The sequence below is a fragment of the Melozone crissalis genome, unplaced genomic scaffold (genome assembly GCF_028551555.1).
Source record: "Melozone crissalis strain CALT ecotype California unplaced genomic scaffold, PUWL_Pcris_2 ptg000006l_1, whole genome shotgun sequence".
In the NCBI taxonomy this organism is placed as follows: Eukaryota; Metazoa; Chordata; class Aves; order Passeriformes; family Passerellidae; genus Melozone; species Melozone crissalis.
The window spans coordinates 26388136-26408251 of record NW_026535784.1 but is presented as its reverse complement, the minus strand read 5'-3'; the positions used below and the strand labels follow the sequence as shown (position 1 = coordinate 26408251).

Sequence of the window (20116 nt, the reverse complement as noted above, 5' to 3'; positions counted from 1 at the left end):
TTATGCAACTGTTACTGCTTCACATTTCTCTTCTCTCTCTTCTCCCTTCTTTCCTTAAGCTTACACATAACAGAATACAGATGGTGGGAACTCTTAGACCCTATGAATGAGTATGTCAAACAATTGCCCTAAAGTGAAAGTAATAAAATAAAATGGAGGAAGACAGACTGGGAAGCAGTCTGGGACTAGCTCTGCTGTTTCCTGGACTCCCATGTCTTTCAGAAAGAGCCTTGGATCAGCTCAGTCTTGCCCCACTGATAGCATCTTGGACACTTTCCTAAAGCAGTTAAACTGGGCTTAAATCATTTGGTACAAGGTCATAAATGAAGTTGATTTTGTTTAAACCACACATAAAGCTGGTATAATTGTGTTCTTTTTGTAACTGAGACTTCCTGGTTTAGTTTGTGTTTTGAACTTTGTAGTATAGAATGCTCTCAGATTCAGCTCTCTTTGCCCTTAATCTCATCTCACATTTTTCAAATATATGTCAGAGCAATAATATTACCTCTTGAGTGTTGTGTTCAGGATTAGATACTGCAGCAATTTCTTTATATATATAACTCCTTGGACAGGGTTAGCTTTAGAATGTATTTTTTAGCTCTCTAGACCAAAACCAAATCAGAGCAAAAATGCAGTTGATATCATCTAGAAAGAAGAAGGGCTTTTAGGTTTATAAATCTACTAGATAGAAAATGCACTGTAGTGTAAGAACTTACAGTTCTTGTTGCATTTTCTAAATGACAGGAGATTCACTGAATAGCAGAAAAATAAACCAATTATAGATGATTGAATGATAAGGAAGAAAGGAAGAGATGATTGATATCTTTGAAAACCAGGCTGAAGAAGGAAATTTGCACATCATTGTGACCATTTCTGATCCAGAGACTGGGGCATCAGACCAGCCTCAGTGGAGGTCAGGTCTGCCTGTCTTTAGCTTTGCTGGAAGCAAAGGCAGGCAGGGCAAGATCCAGGAAAGCAAAGGGATGTGTTGGCTGCCATGAGTAGTGACAGGAGTTGTAATCCTGATCCTGAAGCAATCTTCATGATAGTGAGAAACAACCTGCTGTGTGCCCTTCACTCTGAAATAGATGGTACTGCCAGAATGGAGGTGGTTCAACCCAGTCATCTTCTGGGAGTCTATCTGAATAGCTCTTCTCCCTTTGGTGCCCTGAGCTGGGGTATCCTCAGGCTCAGGTCACTAACTATCACAATTTGTGTTTCTGGCTAGTTCCCTTTCCACTGCTGGCTTTGGCTCCCAGCTTACTTCAAGGACAACTGGTTAGGGCCTAATCCCACTGAGGGGCTTCAGCTGTGAAGGCACTGTCTGGTCTCCTGGGGAACCAGCTACCTGCTTTTCCTGGTGCAATAACCAGATTTTCCCCCTTTCTTCCCAGCTGTTTGCGTGGCAAAGAGCTCCAGCTGTCCAGCTCCCCATCCTGAATGTTTTTTATGGGTGTTGTGTCAGAGGGAGCTTTGCAATCGCAAACACTGCTGAGTGCCGTCTCCTGCTTACAGCTGTCACCTGTTTCCCAGCAGTACAGGACTCCCACATCACCTGCTTTCTTTCATCCAGCCGGTGTTGATGGGGCAATAGAGGCAGCACTGAGGTGCTTACTGGGGCAAGGCTGCAAGCAGAAGATACAGCAGTGATGCTAATTCCAGCAGTGCAGTGTCCTCATCACTTTAGTCCAATGGGAAGTTTTCAGGATCCCTAGTGAGATTCCTCTTGGCCAGATCCTGCCAGCAGCAGTTTTTGGCTCTGTTTTTTGAGAGGACTGCCTGTGCTCCTTCTGCAGAGCATGGCAGTAACTAAATGCATTCTGGAAGAAGGCTGGGGAACTGCAGCACACACCCATGTTGTCCCTCTCTTCCCAGGAAGAAACAGAAGAGGACAGTGACCTGTCAGACTACGGAGAGGAGGTGGATGGGAAGAAGGACTCTCTTGCTGAGCCATGTTTCATGCTGATTGGAGAGATTTTTGAACTGCGAGGAAGTAAGATGTAAACCTGCTCAGTTGCTAATGCAATCTCTTGGCTCTGGAGGGCACTTCAGAATTCAATTTTTTTGGTGTTTCAATAAGTGCAATCTATATTGCACCTAATCTTCATTCTTTAATCTATATGGCCAGTTTGGGACCAAGCTATTCTTCAGTAGTTCATAACTTTGGAGCTTTCATTCAAAAGTGAAATTAGAACATAAAATGGCAATAAAAATGTAACTGGTAGGGGAGAGCATTTACACTTAATATTATTAAATTTTTCATGAAAAGATTAGAAAAAAAGGACAGTAGTATTCTCTTTGTAAACAGGCTGTTCATTAGATTGTAGGAATTCTTGAGTAAGGAAAGATGACTTTGTTATAGAACATGTCTCTGACAAAGAAATATAATTTTAATATCAATTTAAAGTAAATTATATATGCATTTTAGTTCTGCAACTTCTATGAGGAAAATTATACTAGAATTGTGATATATTTAAATACTGGATTTTCCCCCCCTTTATGTAACTGAATGATCATAATAAAGTTATTTTTGTTTCTGTTTCAATGTGCAGCCACACATGATGCTCTATAAAATTATTTACAGGGTAACTATTGCAAAATGTGTCACCTTCCAAAAATGGTAGATATATCTCCCAAATATAGACTTTATTGTGATGTTGAACAGTAGGAAAGGAAGGTTTGCCAGTAATTACTAGGAAGCACTCACTTTTGTTTCATTTATTTGTAATGGAAAGCTGACTGCTTGGTTTGAGTGAAAATGTTTTCAGAATTTTAATGGTGGTGCTGTGTGTACTTTATACTAAAAGTTATGAAAAAGGTGGGAAGTTTGAAAATAATATTTGGGGGTTTTTTTTAGTAGAAAAAGGGTTTTGAGTAGTTGTATTGCTCAATAAACTTGAAATATTCCTATATATAAAAATTTACGGTATAACCTAGAATGCATTTTATATACATGGTTATATAATCTGCAGGACTTAAAAACCATACAGCAAACAGTACAAGGAATGTGATCAAGAAAAGTGAAATCTCTGTACAATTAATGGGATCTTAGAAAGGGTTATAACAATGTGTTTACTGTAGGGGTGGATTGTTTGGGTTTGGTTTGGTTGGACGTAGGGGGAAGTTTTTGTACATGGTCATGGGTTCTGTAATGTTATTAACTTCTTGGTCATTATTTTTAATCATTTTTTGTTGTTCTAGTGTTCAAGTGGGTCAGAAAAACATTAATTGCACTAGTACAAGTCACTTTTGGAAGAACCATCAACAAGTAAGTAGCTGTTGCTTTAACTGAACTTTTATCATCATTCTGTTAAAAAAAGGCTGACAGAAGAACTGTTAAAATAATCTGAACATCCTGTTGGATATGGTAATCTGCATTTGTTTTCTATAGCTCAATTTACAGCTATGTTATATTTATTAGAGAAAACACAGATATGTGAATTATCTTTATGTTTCCAGGTGAGGCCTGCCTGAGGCTATGAGCATACCTGTCTGTAAACACCGTCATATGGAAAGCTGTATCTCTGGTCAGAAACAAATTTTAGAAGTATTCTATCAGCACAGCAGGCTGTTCTTTGTCCAATCAGTGACTAAATTTGCACTTGCCAGCATGGCTTTTAAAGCCTCTGATGTGTATTACGTAGCAGTAAATTGGAATGGTCTCAGACAGTATCCACTCACTGAGTTTTAAATTGATTGGTTCATTTGTTCATACCCTGCTGATAACTGGAAAATGCCTGAAGGAGGACAGAGAGGCAGAGAATTTCTGAGCATAGCTTGCATGCAAAGTTCCTGTGTAGCTTTTACATGTAGGTTGACTTTATTGATTTTAAGGGATTTGGCTGTATGGCAACAGCACTGACTGGAGCCTGCTCTGCCTTAGACTCCTGGTGCTGAAGGCTTCACTGAGGGGTGCAGCCCCAGGAAGAGGCTGCTCTCTCTGTCTGTAATCCCTTCAGTAATGTGCTTTGCTATCTGTGAAGGAACTTACTGTGCTTCTATCAAAACTGTCTGTTTTTATCCTAGCAGGCACATCTCCACAGGCAACTAGTTTGGAATTTGCTACTATTAGTGATCTGATTTTCCTGACTTTTACTGGTGGAGCATTTGCAGTGCCTGTCCTTGAAATGTAGTTTTGATGTATATTTCAATGTAGTACTTGTAATTTGAAATGGATGTTTGTGGATTACCTTGAAAAGCCGCCTTCTCCAGATCTAAGTGATGTATCAGGAGTGACCTAGATCCTAGAGCATCCAGACCTGAATATGACCTGCTGTTATGCCAATGAAATCAACTCAGGCATACTGGCAAAATTACGTGAAAAAGAACATCTCTTCCACTGCTTTGAGGAGTAAAAAGAATAAATATGGATAAAACATGAGACTAGCTCTGATGGGCTCCCTTCTCCACTTCTTTACAGGCAGATCCGTGACACTGTACACTGGATGTTCAGTGAGCCAATGCTTGTTTACTACATTGGGGTGTTTCGAGATGCCTTCTGGCCAAATGGAAAGTTAGCTCCAGCACCGAGAGCCAAGAGCGATGAACAAAAGCAGGAGACAAAACAGAGAGCACAGCAAAAACTACTTGAAAACATTCCAGGTGAGTTCACTTTGATTCTGCTTAATCACAGAGCTAATAACTAGTAAGGAAACTGGTTAATCAAATTATTTTCATGTAGACTTTTAAGTTATAATTATTTGCATAAACAAGGATTATTTTGGTCTTAGTCTTTGCCTCTTCTGCCTGTCTGGTAAAAGGCTTGGATTCAGATATTACTGGTGGATGCAAAATCAGAATTGCTTTTATTTTGTGCATAATGTTCATCAAGGAATCTCAGTCGAGTCTCTCTTTGCTGGTTCTCTGTGAGCAAATTTGTGGTTCTGCTACTTGGAATTACTTGTCAAACAGGGACAGTGGCACCACCCCAATTCCTCCTATATTTTGAAGTTGGAGAGCGAGGGATCTAAGCATGCCATCAGTGTTGTGTGTTGTCTGTTTCTGATAAGAGGTCTCAGGACACTGAACATTAGAGTGACCTGCAGCCCCGGCAGAAGAAGCTCCTAGATGGAGTGGTTTTATCAGTACTTTCCTTCACCTGCCCTTATCTCCCAAGCCTGGGCAGCTGCTTTTTCAGCCAGAATGTTTTTGGGGCACTATTCTGAGATGCTCCATGCTGTCCCACTCACAGGACAGGAAATGCAGTTACAAATTTCTGACTTCAGAGATCATGTAAACCCAAAGGCACCTAACTGAAAAGAGTCAAAATCATTACTGTTAGCACTTGGAAATGCACTTCAACATAGCTTGAATGTTTTTCTCTGCTCTGTGTGAAGAGAATGAGCTATTTTATGCCTTCACTTAGATATCGCATATGCCCCCATGCATTAGGCAGTTTAATCAACTTTTGCAGCACAAAAGGAGTAGGTATGCATGGAAAATATTTGTCTTTTGATGTGTAAACAACCCTTAAGTTTACCACCTGTGTTATCTACTTACTTAAATAGCCTTCCATAGTTGGTTTGTGGTATTGTTTGATTTCTAGTTTGTTTCTGAGCTTGGAGCCATATGTCAAGACATAGCCGAATGCACCTTAGATTAATGAGGGAACATTGAATCACTATTTATTCTCTAATTTAATCCAAAGTGTAAATAATTGACTTAGACTCTCTTAACTGCCTTCTTGTGGGAAGTATTCTGTGACAATTGAGTGGCAATTAAAGTGCTAAATTTATTTTAAATGCTGTAGAAGTTGTGTCTTTGGCTTAAGGTGTATTTAAGTGAGAGGTTTAATGATGTGTGAGATGAGACTTGACTCAGTGAGGTGAACTACTGAAAAGGCATTTGATGCATCATGTTAGAACACTTAAAATGTTCTGAGATGCACACACTATTATGTAGTGGGTAACTGGAGAATAAGGGTATCTTTTCAAGCTGTGTTTTTTAAAGATTGTTGAGTAGGGACTCTGTATCTTGTAGTCAAGGGCCAATGAAGTGCAGTGGCTTTTTTCCCCCTCCTTTTTGGGTCTTTATGGTTGAACTAGATGATCTTGAAGGTCTCTTCCAACCTTTATGATTGTGATTATGGGTAGCAGAATGATGATCCTGGCTGGAGGTTTTGCCTAGCATGAGTGGAACAACATAAACTGAAGTAATGTTTGTTGCAGATACTCTGCAGAATCTCGTTGGACAACAAAATGCCCGTCATGGTGTAGTGAAAGTGTTCAATGCATTGCAAGAGAGAAAGGCTAATAAGCATCTACTTTATGTGAGTAACCAGAAAAGTACCTTTTTAACTTCATAATCCTGTAAGTTACTGAGCTCCACTCACTCAGTATTGAAGCCTAGGGGATGTGGTTTTGCAGAGATTTATTTATTATTAAAATAAGTCAGTTGCTCTATGTTTGATCACTTGACTAAGTTTGAATAACAAAAGGCTGTTTAACAGCAGCATTGTTTTTGTCTAAAAGAGATCTTCTACCACATACAATTTGCCTGACTTCCTAAGGTACAAACTAATTTCTTCATACAGCTTAGAAAAACAAACATACCTTGGAGAATCCTAGAGAAGAACTCCAGAACTGGTTCATAGTTAGGACATGACAGCCTTCCAGAAGTTCCACTCCTCAGCTGTTGGGAATAGTTGGAACATGCAGCTGGATCTAAGTATGACACCTTCACAGTCAGTCAGTCTCTTCTGGCACATTCCAGACAGCAGCCTGTCACACAATGCTGCCCCAGCACCAGAGAGAAAAGGTGCATGCCCTGCTGCTTGCTTAGGATGCTGTGGAGTCTTTGACACAACAGCGCCAGTTTATACTGGGTGGGAAATCCCCATCTGAATGGAGCTGCCCTCAACACTTGCCTCCCTTCAGCCTTAAGACATTTCCCATGTTATCTGTAGGGCATGTGCTAACTTCTGGATGAAAGAAAAGTATGAATGTAATCAAACCTCTGTGCTTCTGTTATTTATGGTTATCTAAAAATGACAGAAAGGAAGAGAAATTTGGTTGGCACCTGCTTCATTTGAACTCTTTTCTGTTTTTCAGGTTTTGCTGGAACTGCTGCTAACTGAACTGTGTCCTGAGCTGAGAGCTCATTTAGAGCAGCTTAATGCCACTTAGGTTTGAATCTGCACAATTGGACCACTAGAGAAATGTCTATGTTCAAGAATAGACATGAAACTTATTTTCCTCTTTTCCATAGAGGGCTGAGGACTATGATTATTTTTAGCATTTTTCTTTCCTCTTGAGTTTTTTGTGAAGTACAGACTTGAAAAGATCTGATGCTGTTGTAGGGTAGACAAAAAAATGCTGTATAGCTGCCAATTTTTATTTAAATTGTTCTATTTGACTACTCCTCTGTTTCAAATATAGATTAAAAAATAAATGTTCATATATGCTGAAAGAAACCAGAAGATATTTTAAACATTTATGGAAAGAAATTTTGCTTATAGTGGTAAACTAATGAATGTTGTACAGTTCTAATCTCCTCACTGAGGATCTGAGCATTCCTTTTTTTTTCTTGTGTATTGAAAAAGCCTTGTTGTGCAATACTACATGTAAAGCTATTGTGAAAATTTTATCAATTTTGGTTTTACCAAAGATTTCCTGTGGTTTGAAGCATTTGTAAGCAATAAATATCACAACTGGATTGCAGCACTTGATATGAGGCTGTACTGACAACGGATCAATGGGTTTGACAGCACTAGTTTCATAAGAAGTATCTACATTGCTTTGAAGTTTGTGTCAAAATTATGTATTGTAAACTGGTATGTCCTACCAGAATGCCTGTGTTCAATGTTAGTTCAAAGATTAGTGCTTATGAATTGCTTCTATGAATGATCAAGTAGACATTTAATTAAACTATTCTGATAACTTCCCTGATATTACTCAGGGCTGTTTTATTCAAATGCCCCAATTTCAAATAACCTTCAAATCTTTCTCTTATTTTATACAAGGAAAGAAAACTGTCTTCAGTGGTTGTTTTTTTTTTTAAATTTATGTAAAAATATGTAAATATGATGTTAATGCACATCTAAATAATTAAACATCATCAAAAATCCCTAGCTGACACTCATTACTGTCTTCTCAATTCAGTACAGTTGTGCTTTTAGAAAAACTACTTGCAGTTATGACTGGCTGTATTGTAAGGTACATACAATCTGCATAATCTATATAAATCAACATTTTTAGTAACATCTAACCTTCTGTTCTAACAGTTTCAGAAGAGTTTGCAAGTTGTGGCACAGTATTAGGAAGCAAGGCAAATTCTACACTTACAAAGCTTCATAAGTAAACAGGCATTTAGAAATGTGCAAGCTGACCACAGCAATCAGTAAGTTTTCCTAGTGGTTAATCAAAGTGTCTTTTAATAAAAGATCCAGCTTGACATTGCTCAGACATAAATACTCCTAGCCAAGAGATTTCCAACTATTTCTAATACAGAGGCAATGTGAATGCAATATGGAGAATTGAGAAAAACAGGCCTTGTCTTGGGGATGTATATTCAATATTTCCATACTAATGCTTGGGGCTTTTTTCCCACAGTTCTGTAAGTAGTGTTTATTAGTTTTAGAAGCTGGTATGGTTTGAATTGTAAAGCTTAGGGTTCTGCTGGACAGTTTCCAACTTTGAGTCTCTGCAATCCAAAAGAAATATATATAAAGACTTTTAAGTAAATCTAGATGCTTTGGAAAGTATGTGGAAGAAAATATAAGCACCACTACATTAAAAGCATAAGTGTAAGCACCAATAACATTAAAAATGGCTGTGGCCTGTGTGTGAAAATGAGACAATTTTGGGTTCAAGCTTTTCAGAATATTAAAATTTAAATACTATATATGCAGAGAGGAAACAAGCATCTTTCTTTTGCTTTGTTTTGATTCATGTGCTCTGTAGCAATATGACATGAAGAAAATACATCTGTCCCGTGAAATGTCCTTAATAAACCTTTAAGTCTTCAATACTATTTTTTAAAAATCTGTCTCAGCTTATCTGAGTTAGAGAGCATGAGCTTTTTACTTTCTCTTCTAGATAAAATGAATCAGTCAATTGCTTTAAATAATAATTTATAGAAAGTTGAAAAGCAAGCAGTAAGTGATGAACAGTCTATAATTGCTGGAGATTAATGATGGTTTATTGTAGGAAATATATTTATATACCAGTCACAGTTAAAAGAAACACTAAATTCTCCCAAGATTAGCTGCCAATTCAAGGTGAGAAGCAACAATAGGATCCAGATGGCATGCCTTTAAAAACAAAGAATATCAGAGTTCTAGTTTATAGCTACAATAAAACTGTATGCTATCAATATGACAAAAATCTTTAAGTGTCAAAAAAAAGGGAGAGAGTCAACTTGCTAAAGTATTGAAGAGTTAACATATTTGGATTTGAATCCTTTTTCTGATGCCACATTAAAAAAAATTAGTTTTAAAAATTAGCATACTGGACTGTAGTATTAGTCTTGGCTTTATTTTTTTTAAATTCTGTATGTTGGCATGGCAGATGCAGCACCACAGTCGGAAAAATAAGTCTGCTTACAGATTGGATGAGTTTTACTCACATCCATCATCTACTGCAGGACCCTTAGGGATGCCCATGTTCTCTTTCTCATCTCTTAAAAAACTGACTCGGTCTAAGAATGGTAGGCCAAAACCAGAGCTGAGCAGTCAATTAAAACAAATATGACTTCAGGTAAGTATAATTGTACAGTTAACATGAGAATTTTGCAGGTACAAAAAAAACTGCACACCCCCACAACTCTTTTGAAGTTACTGTTTCAGGGAGTTTTCTTGTTTATTTTATGTTGCTTCTCTTCTGCTATTGATTTAGAGACACATGACACCAGTCATAGGAACCACCTCTTTATACTGAGACATCAGTGACATTCCTAGACCAGTCTCAGGTGTAGAGCAGGTGAATAATGAGTGAAAGCTGTGGTCTCCTTTCAGCTGTGGCAGTTTTACTACACTTTAGAAGACAGTGGGAAGGGCTACACTCCTGCAATGCCATGCAGCAATTTAATCCTGATGGACTTCTTCAATGCCTTAACTAGGAATGGTCATAGTACCTCAGCTTATGTTCCTTTCCTGATTGCCTGCTCATCCTATCCTCTATTGCATTTTTACAGTGAGAGAACAAAATATCTAGTGTCTGTATTCAGATCACCTGCTCTGCTAAGCCTTCTCTATCAGTGACTTCCCTGAGTAAAGAGCTGCAAAATTTGCTTGCTGATTTTTCATTTCCATAACTCTCCATTCATTTAGATTGCACCAAGATGGACACCACAGTATTCTACGTGCAGAAACAAATGGCCACTACATGCACAGAAACCACAGAGTCTGTAAAGCACAGATGCCAACTTGCTACATTCTCTTCAGCTGGTAAAGCTACCTTGCCTTGATGCCTTTAGGCATCACTGATATTACTCAACAGATTAATCTTCCAGAGGCCATTATTATTATTTTTCCTCAAGCTTATTTTCCATCAGTCTTACTCCAAATTTAGAACTTTGGAAAAAATTTAACTGATTTTTTTTTCCCTGTATATATTGAACAGATAAAGCAGTAGATCCTCAGCTATCATGGAAAATGTAAATATAAAAATAAGCATGAGAACCAGTTATGGCCAATTTAATAAAGGTTGTAATTGTTACAGGCTGTAAAGTATAAGGAGTAGTTACAATTTTTCAGTTGTGCGACAATGACAGAAAGCAAATTAATTTGGGGTAAAATTATTCAAATTGTTTAGCTAATTTATCTTGCAACTTACCAAGCTCTTTGCTGCATAGATTTGTTGTTGTTGTTGTTGGTTATATTGCTTGCTTAAGCAAGTGGGCAGATAGCATCCTTTTAAGGCTATTTTTAGTAGTTTTCAGTACATTTCTATCAGTCTACATGTTCTTGCAAATATTTTTTTAACACAGTGTTGGAGTCCTTAATGAAATAACAAGTTTAGACTAGACTCAGATCCAAGGTATCTCCCCATTTCTCAACTTACTTTAGAATAGTACTTCTCAGCAGCCTGCTTGTTTTTCTCTGTGCCTCTGCCTAGCTGGAGGCATCTAGCCAAATAGAAAGCAGCCATAGCAGCCCCCTTGGCTAAATAGGTTGGATGGCAATCATTTAGCTTGGCAAGCATGTTGATGTCATCATCTGCTGTAGCCCTGTTGTGGAATTTAGAGCAATATGTTAGATAATGATAGTTCAAGCAATAATTAAAGTTGCCAAATATGACTTTGACAATGCCTCCTTTCTGTTTACATTATTATCCAAAATAAGCTGAAATTTACATGTATTTGGCATCTTACGAGGATTCTTCTGTTTTATATTTGATTTTAAGTTAGTCTTATTTGAACATTGTGGTATTGAACAGCAAACAAGTGTACAAATTTGAAGTCACTTTCACTATAGTTATATTAGTTATAAAAGGCAACATATTTTATGCTAATTGTTCCCTTTAAATTATTTCATGGAAATTGTATGTGGAAGAAAGGCAAAGCTCTTACTTCCTCTTATTTCACTACATGAGCAATCTCATGTACTGGAAAATGTCCCTGCCCACAGCACAGGGGCTGGAACTAGAAGATCTTTAAAGAGCCAACCCAAACCATTCAGTGATTCTAGGATTCTAAAATTTCCAGTTCTTACAAGGATATTGGCAAACCATAGTATTCTGAAAATCTTGGACATATTGGTAGCCTCTGGTTATAAAACTCTGTTAGGAAAAAACCACTTATCACTATCTCGGCTCAATGATTTCCTTTCTTCTGCATGCTTGCTGTCATCTTAATTTCAGCATGTTTTTACTAAAAACCATTTTAAGAATCAGAGGGACAAAGTGAATGTTGTTTTAACTATCAAGCTATAATTATCTAGTATAATCACTGTAATATTAGAAAATGCTATACCTAAGTGGGATTTTTTTTCTGTTGTCTTAAAACAGATACCCCCAAGCCCTATACCCTTTCCAGGTAGCAAACAGTAATAATGTGCTTCTTTATACATCATTTTACTGATGTCAAGGTCACAGACTTGACAGAAGAAGGAAAAGTGCAAGTAATTTCAGTTTATAGGTACTTCCTATAAATCACTGTTTATGAAAGATTGTTCTCAAATAATCCTCTGCATGTCAGTGCCTGCTAGATCACCTGGAAGTGTTGGGAATGATGTTCTTCCACCTAATTTGGTCCCATTAACAAATACAGTAACACAACTGTTCTTATTTAGCAAGAACATTGAAATAAAACAACAGTAACATATTACCTCTAGTTATTCCTGATATGTAACATTTTCCCTTCCTTTCTGAAAGATAATCTATAGAATGCTGATGCAAATAATGAAAGCCAGTCAATTCAGGCAAGAATTCTATTTCAGCACAGCTGACTTCAAGAACACACCACAGCAATTGGTAAGTACAACTGTGTGGGATAACTGAATTTGAAGTGAAGTATCAGTAGGTAATGTAGACTCCAAATATTAAGCAAGGTTATACCGTACGTAGTCACATAATGTTTTATGCTTGTATCTAATGTAACAAATGTAGTTGCTATGAACACAGAAGGACAAATTTTAGCAGAAAAGGTATCAGTGCTTGATATTACTGGCTGAACTGCTAAGATTTTTGCCTCAAGGCTATCTTCAATTCTAATTTAGTGTAACTGTTTCAAGTTTAGTTTCAGTGTTTTATTTCAGAAATGGTCACCTCTGACAGTACTGTGGGATTTCATTGCTATTTTCTGCAATGGCAGCTGATGAGGTGCACTCTACTTGTCTGGATAATCTACCATGCAGCATTGACTGGAGGGGATTCATTCCCAGTGAGACAGGCTGAACAGTCAATGCTCCAGTTTGACAGTGCAAGAGAAAGAAAAGCAGCAGTTCAGAGAGAAACAGTCCTTCTCAGCATGGAGTAGAGCAAACAGCATCCATAGCTGAACTACTGATTTAACCAAGCTTCCATTACTCAGTGGCATACAGTGCAGCTTCTGTACGATGGTAAGGTGTGACATGTTTGCTGCTGTGCAGCAGCAGCTATGCTGACACACCCCAAAATGCACACATGCGATCATGTGCCACTTGTCCAAATAGTTAATCTATCCGCATCTTATTTCCAGCAAGTCAATAATCTGATTAACAGATTGAACTTTTATCAATACACTGGTAAATGGAGGTTTGTCACAGAAATGTGCTGTTTATCGGCCATAGAACATTGTGCCAACACTGCTCTTGAACCTGAAGTGGTTGCACTTGTGCCATGTTTCAACCAACTGGGGGATAAGCCAGGCCAACCAGAGCAGCAACAAATGTTCCTTAGCTGCTTCCCAGGTGAGGAGCAGAAAACATCCACCCCAAGTGTTGGTGTACAGTGCACACAGCCTGGGGACCAAACAGGAGGAACTGGAGCTCTGCAGCCACTCAAAGTCACACAACCATAGGAATAACTGAAGCAAGGTGGAACAACTCACATGACGGGAGGATCGTGAGGGATGGCCATAGGCTGTTTTGTAAAGACAGAAAAAGGAGGAGTCATGCACTGAATTAAGGAGAACCTTGAATGTGGAGAAACAAACTAGCAGCCTTATTGAATGCCTCTAGGTCAGGAACAGAGGGACCATCTCAAGAGGGACCTTACACTAAGCATCTGTTGTTGATCTCTGAATCAAGACAGTAAGACCAATGAGATAATACTTGGGTCACTTAAGTAAGCTTTGGGTAACAAAATCTGGATCTTATGGGTGACTTGAACTACCCAGGCATTAGGTGCAATAAGAATACAGCAACTCCCAGGACATTCATGAAGTTCCTGGAATGGAGCAGTGGAGTGCTGCTGCCTCAACCAAATGTCAGATGTGCCAATCAGGAATGAGGCACTGCTTGACTTGTTACTCCCAAATCAAGAAAATCTACTTTGTAGGACCTCAGTGATAGCCTTGGGTGCAGTGATCACAATATTGAGGATCTGGGATCCCATTGAGCACTCTGACGGTTGGTACTAACACAAAGGTTTCAGATTTCAGAATAGTAAACTTCAGCTCACAGCACAGTTGGGAGGGTCTCCATAGGAAGCTTCTGTGGAGAATAAAGGAGCTAGTGAGCAGCTGGGAATTTTTCAAGAATGCTCTTCTGGAAGCACAATGAACTGTTTGTTCATTCCCTTCAAAGGTAAGGAAAGTAGGTAGCAAGAGACCCGCTTGACTTAATTCCAAGTTTCTGAGCCCGCTCAAAACCAAAGGAGATGCACACCAAAGATGGAAAAGCAGTAAAAGGAAGTGGTGGATTCACTGACCTTGCGCACTTTTAAGATTCAGCGGGACAGGGTGCTGGGCCATTGTGTCCAGACTGTGCTTTTGCCAAGAAAGGCTGGACCAGATGATTCAACCTTCCAACCTCGGGGGTCTTTGGCACTATGACTGTAGGGGTTAAAGGGAATCGTGAAGGCAGGAACCTAGAGGAGATAGTGCACAAGGAAGGAAGGATTGCATCCAGGCATCTGCTTTGGTTTCTAGTTCAAGGCTGTTTTGCTTCATTGGATCACAAGGAAAAGTTCAATCATACTGAGGAATTGAGAACCTTATAGTATTAATTTTGTCATTGGCTATTCTGTTGTTAAAGATGTTTTGCAATTCATTATCTCTTACATTTCTTGAGTTTGAAAGACACAGGACCATAATCTAATAATAATTTAAATCTGTTTTATGTGGTCTTGCATGAAGAACCTTAATGAAGCATAGAACAAAAATTACCTTTTGGCTAGTTCAGCGGCTTTTGAGTAAAATTTTCCAGTGTAGTAATATTCCACAAGATGGCCTTGAGCATAGATATTTCCAAGTTCCGTTGCTTTTCTCAAGTACTCCAAAGCAGCTTGGCTGTTTCGACATGTACCTTGTCCATAGAGATACATAATGCCAAGTGCTGCCTTTGATTCCAGATTTCCATTTTGACATGCTTTTGAATGCCAGAAAAAGGCCTGAACAAGAGGCACAAAGTCAGGGTATGTATTTACTTAGCTGATTTTCTTGTATACTGTTTCCATAAAAGCTTTAACACCAAGCATCCTGTAGGAAGTGCTTATACATAAAAGAAAGAAGAATTCTTGTAAGGCTTTTAAACCTGTTTCATTTACAGTCAGAGCTGTCAGTCAGTGTTACCTGCTTGAATTATGAAGGTTACCAAAGCTGGCACAACTTTAATCCATTCTGTCATTCTTTCTGATACTCTCACAAAAAAAAAAAAAAAAAAAAAAAAAAAAAAAAAAACCAAAAAACCTTAGCTAGCAGTGTCAAGTGAGTCAAAATGAGGAATTCTGACTATCTGTTTACATTGGCTTAAATGGATGATAATGTCTAACTACTCAAAATACAATGTTCAGAGTCAAATATACCACTGTATTATTTCTCTGAAATTAAAAATTAGTCATGACTACTTTGTATTTCAAAAGGTAGGGCTTTACCTTCTTCATATCTTTTAGAATCGGCATAGAATAAAGCATTCCTAAAGTACTCTGGGCCTTTACACTTGCTTTTGGATTTCCATTGTCTGCAGCAGTAAGCCACAACCTAAGAAAATGGGGACAACAAAGTTTAAGAAACATACAATCTTATAATTTTTCAGGAAAATCACAGACTGCCCTTACCTTTCAGCCTCTTCAACTGAATGTTTAACACCACATCCTTCATAATATGCCCTGCCAAGATTGTATGCAGCTGCAAACTTCAAGTGACTTGCTTCTGGGGAATCAGAGTTGAGTATTTTATTCATGTATTCCACTCCCTTCTCCTAAAATTGTAGGAAATATAAGTTATATAAGTTGTATATAAGTTATTATGTTCAGACTGTGAAGAGGATGACATATGTAACCTGAGAATGCACTAACTTCTGCCAGACAGGTAATTTTTTCCCCTTTGAAGAAAAGCTGAGGCATACTGGCAGGACAGCTTGGAGAACAGTGTCATACCAAAGCAGAACTGACCTTTGGTTACTAGACAGCCCCTAAATTTTTGACCCCAGCATATTTTTAGTGTGAAACATTTCCTCATAATGTTCATTTGATAATATATTACTCTTCTTCACTGACAAATTTTTTCCCAAAAATATTATTGTGCTTATGTAAATGAATGTCACATCCTACACTTGTAACATTTTCAATTTCAGAATTCTGAGAGCTTTTTAATATTGCATATTGTATTTGAAATCATAAAACAATCTTAACAAGAAAGCAAAGTGATACATAGTACAATTTGAAGTCTCTGCAATTAAAACACCTTAGACTCATAATGGACAAAATCTGATCATGTTAAATAAGCAGATGGATAACATTGCATATGAGCAACTGGGCCTCAGAATTACCTTAGAAATAAGATTTACACTGTTAGGATTTAGCATGGACACTCTGTATAAATACACTAGAAGCAGTCCTTTATAAAAGGTTTTGCTTTTATTTAGCTTTCATATTGTAATACACAAGAAAGGAAGTAACTTTGTTAAAATGTTTATTTGCAAGTAAACAAACATGGTAATTATGCAGACATACAGAAAAAATAAACCACCTCCAAACCCCAATCAGAATGTTTTCAGTTCTGCTGACAATGCTGTAAGCACCAGACAGGAGTCCCAATTGTTAATACACTCATTGGTTCATTTTTTTTGGCCTTCTGTCTTATAATCAATCCTTTTATTCCTAATGCTTGTGTTCTTTCCTTATGCCACTATTTAAGATCATCTTCACCAACAAATGAACTCTCCTTATTGTAGCAAAGCATTCCTTTGTCTTCCTTTTTTGCAATAGAATTCTTCAGTCTGAATTCTTCAAATGCTTACAAATGTAATTTTTCACGTGTCTAACTTAAGAATAATACTGTCAACCATTGGTAGAAGCACAACCATCTCTGGCATCTGTGCTAAAAGAATAAAAAGTACCTTAAAAAATCTTTGTGTCAGAGATCTTATACTTTGAAATATACTTTGAAATATAATTGTTTGATTTCCACTTTTACTCACTTTATTTTCATGTACATAATATGCTTATTAAAAAGTAAAAAAAATTAAAGCAATTTAAAACCTAGCTTCCACGTGAAGTCCAACCAAGCCCTTGAAAGTTAATTTTAAAATAGAAATTACTGTATTCTTTTATTCCTATTTTATTATAACCATTTTTGAGAACCTCCTCAACCCAGAGCCTTCATTCTTTAATGATGCTCTGTAAACATCTGCACTTTATGAAACTAAATGAACAGGCTGTTAATTTTAAACTAAATAATCATGCTTACAAAGAAGCTCCTAGTAATTATCAGCTGATATTAGAAGAAAAATAAAAAGTGTGCAGCTAAATAACTCACAGGGTCTTTTTTAGTGCCAAGTCCATCATAATACATTACACCAAGCTGATACATTGCTTGAAAATCTGTATCCTTGATTTTTTCAAATCGCTTTAATGCTTGTTTGTACAACCCCTGAGAAAGAGAAAACAAACAATAACTCTCTGATATATACACCCTTACTATTTTTCAACCTGGTGTATTTCTCTCATGAATGAAGAACAAGAAATTGCAACCACAGAGCTGTCAGAAAACAGAGTAAATAAAGAACCAAGAAAGTTGGGTAACCAAAAGCCATTCTGACAAACTTTCTCCCCTCTCACAAACTGCCACAAATCTTTTCAATTTGAGCAGATAAAGTCTAGTTCAGAGTCCCTGCCCCCTCGATCTGACATCCTTTAACTTAGGTCAGCTGCTCTTACACCTCGAGGGTTTAACAGTCTGCTTTTACATCTCTGCTAAGGGCTGGTTTCACAAAGACTAATCAACCAGATGTCTGAAGACTTTCATGGACCAGATGTCTGCCACACATACCTTATGGAGGTATCACCTGCAACAACAGAGGTGCTTTTATTCCTAAGAATGAATCTCTAAGAGTATTTGCTTCTGCATTAAGTCTGAGAAGAAACCACACTTACAAATACAGTTAAACAACTCTAATACAACAGTTAACTGAGCCTGGTGTCCTCAGTTAACTGAAATACTTTTACACATAAACACTAAGTAAAAACAAGAGAGAAATTAAAATATTCTTATCTATATTTTTACTTCAAAATTACTGTGTGTTTTGATCAAAAAAAAAAGAAGACTGCAAAAGCTTAGAACTGAGCAACAGTTCAACACTCAGTTAAATGTCCTCACAATGACCAATCAACCCCTATTAATACTGACCAAGTTATTATCTTAATTGTCTTGGGAACTTATCCATTTTGATTGTGGGGGTTTGTATTTTTAAAGAACTCTGGAAAAAAAAAAAGCCAGTTTCTTTTTGCAACTAGCTGTCATGAATATCAGCAAAAGAAGTACAGGAGGCACATTTAATCTCACCTTTCCTGAGAATTTTGTGCTATGTGAAGGAGACAAAGGGCTGTGATTAGGAAGTGGGTTTTTTTTCCCCAGTATCTAAAAGTACAGTGCTAGGAGCATGTGCATTTTTAGGCACTACAGACATACATTAAAAAATCTGAAAATTAAAACCTGCTCAAAGAATAAATTTAGGGATGTACAGCAATATCTATCATGGACATCCAAGCCAGCTTGTCAAGAAACAGAGAGGAGTCTGTTCATTCAGCTCCATGGAATTGTCTCATGGAATTGTTAATGAATTTGTAATTCATTAACGAAAACATCATTAATTCATTAACGAAATCATTAAGGACAGGGCCCAGAATGCAGAAAGCCTGAGTGAGTTAATTCTGTTCCTGCTGCAAACCGTGAGACTGATTTACACTGTGCCACTGCTGCACTGTAAACAGTACTGCATCTGTGCATGTCACATCAGAAAGTATCTGACTCATTGTTTTTACTACATTCTTTTCTATCTTCTTGAACTAAGTTCTAATTGTCACAGGAAGCTGAGGTTTACATTCACTTGCCAGCCAGTCTTACCCTGTTCCCTGAGGATTTACTTTCCAAGACTTGGATGACCAATTTTAGCCAAAGTGGGCAGGGACAGAGATCTTGAAGATTATACATTTCAACAAGTTCTAGTTCCCAGGTGGGGAACAAGGATCGAAAGCTGTGTCTTGGTCAGGGCTCACTCTCACTATAACTGAAACCCAAGTGTGTTGTATTTGGGCACTCAGCTGCCCAAAAACCCAACTTGGCTTGGAAGTTAGCTGTAAGGATAGGCTGCTGCTTACTTATCTGCTCCTTAGGAGACCTCTGAGGGAACTGGAAGACCTCACTAGATGTCTGGGCAAAGTGCAGCTTATTTAGGGGGAACACCAGGCGATTTTAATAGGAAGAAAACAGGCATAGGGAACTTCCCTCTTTTAGGTTTTTAAGGTGTCTCTTTTTTCACGGAAAAGGTGTTGAAAGCTGTCTGCTTTACAGTATTTACTTAAAAGAGGGAAAGCACCTGTTCATAGTATCGTTGTCCCTTCTGAAAAGGTGATGGAGGATCTCCACGTGCCTCACTCCTCACTGGCAACTCCTCCGATTTTGCCAAGAGTGCATCCCGGCAGTGGTCCTCTGATTAAAAACAGACACACGTTTGGGTTTGTCCCCTAAGAGGTGAAACCTGCCTTAATACAGTAGAGGTCTGAAGTTGGCCGGGTCCCCTTTCTAAGATGGTCTTCAAGAGACTAAGATGAAAGAGAAGGCTCTGTTACAGAACCGGAAAGCTGAGCGAAGGCAGCCCGAAGGAAACGTTCAGTGAATGCAGCCTGACCGCCGTGTGCGTGAAGCCCGCCGTGAAGAGCTCAAACCGGCGCCTGCCTGCCGGCCGGGCCGGGCCGGGCGGAACCTGGCGGCTCGGGCGGTACCTGGTGGGCCGGTCCGGGCGGCACTTGGCGGGCGGGGCTCCTGTGGCAGCCGCTCGCAGCGCAGCGCCAGCCAGCACCGCCGGCCCAGCTCCCCCGGCAGCCCCGCGCCCGAAGGCGGCTCGGGCGGGGCCTGCTGCGATGGGCAGTCCCGGGACCTGGAGCTGCCGGCCGTGGATCGGCCCTTGGTGCTGTGGCGGCACCTGCCGCCGCCCTGCCCGGCCCGTGCCGGCTCCCGGCGCCGCTCCATAGCCGGGCGTGGGGCGGCACGGCCTCCGGCAGGGCAGGAGAGGGACGGATGGATGGATGGGGACGGA

The 20116-nt window shown here is 38.8% G+C and overlaps 2 protein-coding genes across 3 annotated transcripts in view; one reads left to right on the top strand and one right to left on the bottom strand.

Moving 5' to 3' along the window:
• Positions 1–7884, top strand: part of SNX25 (sorting nexin 25) — an 81628-nt gene extending 73744 nt beyond the window's left edge. The window contains exons 15-19 of the mRNA XM_054291042.1: positions 1876–1993; positions 3202–3268; positions 4421–4602; positions 6168–6268; positions 7050–7884. Of these exons, the coding sequence (XP_054147017.1) occupies positions 1876–1993; positions 3202–3268; positions 4421–4602; positions 6168–6268; positions 7050–7124 (543 nt within the window). The 3' untranslated portion in view covers positions 7125–7884. The remainder of the gene's footprint in view (positions 1–1875; positions 1994–3201; positions 3269–4420; positions 4603–6167; positions 6269–7049) is intronic.
• On the bottom strand, positions 1161–19839 carry LRP2BP (LRP2 binding protein). Of its 2 annotated transcripts, XM_054291061.1 has the most exons (8): positions 19803–19839; positions 19397–19509; positions 17338–17451; positions 15636–15778; positions 15453–15558; positions 14746–14969; positions 11001–11166; positions 7983–9250 (listed from the first exon to the last, which is right to left on the bottom strand). In XM_054291061.1, exons 3-8 carry the CDS (start codon positions 17389–17391, stop codon positions 9185–9187), a joined length of 759 nt encoding a protein of 252 aa, XP_054147036.1. In that variant the 5' UTR covers positions 17392–17451; positions 19397–19509; positions 19803–19839; the 3' UTR covers positions 7983–9184. The 2 variants fall into 2 exon arrangements, with proteins under 2 accessions (XP_054147029.1, XP_054147036.1); XM_054291054.1 differs by lacking the exons at positions 7983–9250; positions 19803–19839 and adding an exon at positions 1161–1867 and having other exon boundaries at positions 10997–11166; positions 17338–17866; positions 19397–19689.
• Between the last annotated feature and the right edge of the window lie 277 nt (positions 19840–20116).